Below are 5000 nucleotides of genomic sequence, written 5' to 3'. Positions count from 1 at the left end.
AGTCAATGTGTTAAGACAATCTGCTTCACAAATGAGTTGAAGTGAATGTGAATGAGCCCGGCCTAAACTGACCACTGTCCCCCATTGGCTGCCAGGTGATCAACTGTTGCTTCATCATCTACTACCTGTCGGAGATGTGTCTGAAGATCTTTGCCTTAGGCTGGAGAGGCTACCTGTCCTACAGGAACAACATCTTTGACGGCCTCCTCACCATCCTGCTCACGGTAACGTGGCTGCACCTGCTGAATACCTATGGAACTGTCGCGTTAACTTGACTCAGTTCTTAAAGGAATACACAGTTTTGGGGGGATTGGCCCAAAATCATCCATGTGTCTCTGTTAACTCTACCAAAAACTTTTCATATTCCTTTAATGCAAATAAATTCAATTTCAATTTCACTCATTGCATTTATTTCCCCCATTTAGGCCCTGCAGATCACCATATTGGCCACCTACAGACTTCCATTGTAGGTTTCTATTTTACTCCCTTCATAAATGTTTACATATTATGATTGCACACCTGACTTGACACTGTGTGTGTGTGTGTGTGTGTGTGTGTGTGTGTGTGTGTGTGTGTGTGTGTGCGCGTGCGTGCGTGCGTGTGTGTGTGTGTGTGTGCGTGCCTACCTACGTGTGTGTTTGCGTGTGTGTACGTACGTACATGTGTGCACGTGCATGTGTGTGTGTGTGTGTGTGTGTGTGTGTGCACGCACCACAACAGGGACCCAACAACTCAGTCTGTCTCTGTGGGAGATGGTTCGCCTGGTCAACATGCTCATCGTCTTCCGCTTCCTGCGCATCATCCTGGATATCAAGGTACAGGACATGCTACAGGACAAGGTACAGGACAAGGTACAGAACATGGTACAGGACATGGTACAGGACATGGTACAGGACATGGTACAGGACAAGGTACAGGACATGGTACAGGACAAGGTACAGGACATGGTACAGGACAAGGTACAGGACATGGCTGCGTGTCCAAAGCTCAAGCTGCGCTGACACTCAACGACCTCATCACAAATAAGATCGTGTCATTTTGTGTCCCTATGTGTGTTAAGCTCCAGACACGTGGGCCAACAGTCGGCCATCGGTCAATGTCGGGCCGTCAGTGAGCGACTGTGGCCCTACAGTAGTTTTTGCGGTGTGTCCCGCACCGTTTGCCCTAGTCATCCCGCTCAGCCTGTTAAATCGTCAGTGAGAGAGATCGCTCCGATTGGCCGGTCAGCTGGCCTTCAGCAAAGCCCCTGGAGCCTGTCGCTGTATGATATCGCCCGTTTCGTTTCGTGCGCTTTCTCCATATTTTTCTAGCTCCGCCTCTTCCGTTTTTCCTCCACAAGCAAAAGACCAGGCAAACGCTGACAACGTCAGCGCCATCTGCGACTCTTTTTATCAGAGATATTCTGGATTAGAAGTAGCTATATTACTAAACCGTCACAGCACGCACAAAACGTTCTTCTCACTTTTCAACGTCATCCCTACTGTATCTGATCATTCCAATACACATTTTCACAACGATGTATCATAACAACGGTTTGTATATGTGCAGTACTACTAGGTCTCACGCAGGCACACAACGTACGTGCTAGTTGTCGTCTATAAAGAGCTGCAGGGATGACGTATTTTTGTAGTCAGAACGCGGAAGTCCCGGACTTCCTGGTTCTTCACTGTTTCTGTCTATGAAATTTTTGAACGGGTTTTTGCCGCGATACTTCTAATAATCTCTCTGGGCAACGCTGGCTTAATGAAACGCGAACCAGAGTTCAGTCGGATAATCTTCACAGATGAGGACCACTTTCATGAGTTTTGTAGCGTAAATGCGAGCCCTAGAAGTAAAAAGCTCGAGCTAAGCTAATCCAGAACTACACACTGTCGCATAGGCTTCCACGTCACGTCAGCGCTCAACCTGGACTGTTGTTGGATGTGTGCACTGATTACCCCGGGCTGAACGGGCTGAACCAGGTGAGGGAAAGAGAATTTCCGTGTTCGTCCTTTGAAGTGGTGACGTTATTGACGTATATATCCCCATCGACTCAACAGTGTAGTCTCATTTAGCCGTTTGCTAGCTAGCCGCCCTTTTAACGGCACGTAAAAGCTTCAAAACTCATAAAAGTGGTCTTCATGTGTGAAGATGATATTACTAAACACTGGTTCGCGTTTGATTAAGCCAGCGTTGCCCAGAGAGATTATTAGAAGCATCGCGCCAAAAACCCATTCAAAACTCCCATAGGCGAAAACAGTGAAGAACCAGGAGTGTTAGCATCGATGATTTCCGGACTCATCCCTGCGGCTCTCTATTGCGGTGTGTTCTTAATGCAACTTTTCAGCCCCCGACACAGGCGACGCATGCTAGTTCTTAGATGGCAGTCTGGTGTGTCTGGGCCCTGATGCATACCTCATTTTGTTTCTCCAGCTCATGTCTCTAGTCGCCAGTACGCTGCTGGACCTGGTGAAAAACCTCCGCGCCTTTGCCGGAGTGCTGGTGGTGAGTGACGTCATCACACACACTGTCCACATCAGCATACGGCCATACAGTTGGTGTGCCATGTTTGGTCATGTTTTATTTAGAATTAGAAACATACATTCATTTATTAATTCATTCATTCAAGAGTTTCATTCCAAAGTGAGACATCTACTATTTGAACACATAGCTGCTCTTTACTGTAAAATATTGCATTTTATTCAAAGTATTCGCAATATTAAGAGCTTTGATTTAGATTTAGAGGAGCAAACATACAGAAATGTGTCCACACTTGCAAAAGTGCCTTAATATAAATATATTAATAATAAAAAAATAATATAGTGATGATAAAAAGGAATATTCCTGACAATGACTTCCATCACAGACACGTATTTGTAATATTCATTGATATGGGTGATGCATTCAAGGAGAAAAACAAAATTATTATTTTTTTAAATCAAAGTGTAGCATTTTGGAGTGAACCTGCTACTGTACTTTCCTAACAGCAGATCCCTCCTCTCTCTGTAGGTGGTGTACTATGTGTATGCTGTGATTGGGATCTGGCTATTTGAGGGAGCAATTACACCACCATCAACACACATGAGGTATAGTGATATAGTGAACACACATGAGGTATAGTGATATAGTGAACACACATGAGGTATAGTGATATAGTGAACACATGAGGTATAGTGATAGTGAACACACATGAGGTATAGTGATATAGTGAACACACATGAGGTATAGTGATATAGTGAACACATGAGGTATAGTGATATAGTGAACACATGAGGTATAGTGATATAGTGAACACACATGAGGTATAGTGATATAGTGAACACACATGAGGTATAGTGATATAGTGAACACATGAGGTATAGTGATAGTGAACACACATGAGGTATAGTGAACACACATGAGGTATAGTGATATAGTGAACACACATGAGGTATAGTGATATAGTGAACACATGAGGTATAGTGATAGTGAACACACATGAGGTATAGTGATATAGTGAACACACATGAGGTATAGTGAACACACATGAGGTATAGTGAACACACATGAGGTATAGTGAACACACATGAGGTATAGTGAACACACATGAGGTATAGTGAACACACATGAGGTATAGTGAACACACATGAGGTATAGTGAACACACATGAGGTATAGTGATAGTGAACACACATGAGGTATAGTGATAGTGAACACACATGAGGTATAGTGAACACACATGAGGTATAGTGAACACACATGAGGTATAGTGAACACACATGAGGTATAGTGATAGTGAACACACATGAGGTATAGTGATATAGTGAACACATGAGATATAGTGAACACACATGAGATATAGGGAACACACATGAGGTATAGTGAACACACATGAGGTATAGTGAACACACATGAGGTATAGTGAACACACATGAGGTATAGTGAACACACATGAGGTATAGTGAACACACATGAGGTATAGTGAACACACATGAGGTATAGTGATAGTGAACACACATGAGGTATAGTGATATAGTGAACACACATGAGATATAGTGAACACACATGAGGTTTAGTGAACACACATGAGGTATAGTGATACCTCCTTAATATAGTTTTACTTTTCTTCTCCTCTCTCATCTACTTAGCTGGTTTACATTCAATAAAATGTCTCTCACTGATTTCTGATTTCTCTTTCCCTCGCCAAGAGGAAAGAAGCTTCCTCTCACAATACTTAGCCTGCACATTTTAAAACGGACAGTAAACGCTTTCTTCCTCAGTCCTCATCCACCACGTTATTGAAGATCCATTGCATTTACACAGGAGCCAAATGTGTGTCTCTGACCACGTCTGGAGCTGGTTTGGGTGATCAGATCTTCAATGCATTTCCATGTGTGATCAGAAAACACCGTGAAGATCTGTTAAAACGCAGGGGGAGAGGAGGTCCAAAAAGCGAAAGCAGTCAAATACATAGAGACAGTCCGCATGTGTGGGAACGCCCACAAAATGTTAAACGGCTGGCGCGCGAGTGGGGTAAAACCGCCCATATATCTCATGGGCTGACTCACCAAAAGACGGTGCTGCAGCTTTAAACTACATGTTTGGGGGTTCTAGAGCAGAACACAAGACGCCTGCTCAGATGTGCGTTTACTGCGGTGGTTAAATCCCCGATCGTGTCTGCCTGGGCTGGGCTATCAGCTAAATTCTAACTTTGCTGAATGGATAGAACGGGGGTTTTTACCCCACCCTGACCACGCCCCCAGCCAGGCTGAGCCAGCTAACCCAGCGTCTATGACGAGACGTGGCCTCAACCTATACCAAATGTCGAAAGCATGATACCGTCCATACAGATGAGCTTTGCTCAATAAGGGTTGAGTAACATAGTGCAAAACAAAGTCACTGGTCAGCACAAAATCAACGTGCTGACACAGGCAGAAAGAGGCTACAGCACTTAATGTGCAAATTAAAGCAGGCAAATTACAGCGGGGCTAATTAGTCCCTGGTTCTTAATTGGTTCTTAAATGTGTGTGTGTGTGTGTGTGT

The 5000-nt window shown here is 44.1% G+C and overlaps 1 protein-coding gene across 1 annotated transcript in view; it reads left to right on the top strand.

The window, feature by feature from the left end:
• LOC310791543 (two pore channel protein 2-like) overlaps positions 1–5000 on the top strand; it is a gene marked incomplete at its 5' end in the record, with an annotated part of 32809 nt that overhangs the window by 24331 nt on the left and 3478 nt on the right. The window contains 6 exon segments of the mRNA XM_083653216.1: positions 96–224; positions 426–466; positions 721–736; positions 738–815; positions 2413–2484; positions 2989–3065. Of these exon segments, the coding sequence (XP_083509342.1) occupies positions 96–224; positions 426–466; positions 721–736; positions 738–815; positions 2413–2484; positions 2989–3065 (413 nt within the window).

The sequence above is a fragment of the Poromitra crassiceps genome, assembly GCF_964638095.1.
Source record: "Poromitra crassiceps genome assembly, chromosome: 2".
In the NCBI taxonomy this organism is placed as follows: domain Eukaryota; kingdom Metazoa; phylum Chordata; class Actinopteri; order Beryciformes; family Melamphaidae; genus Poromitra; species Poromitra crassiceps.
The sequence above is the reverse complement of the archived record's forward strand: the minus strand, read 5'-3'. Positions and strand labels throughout refer to the sequence as shown.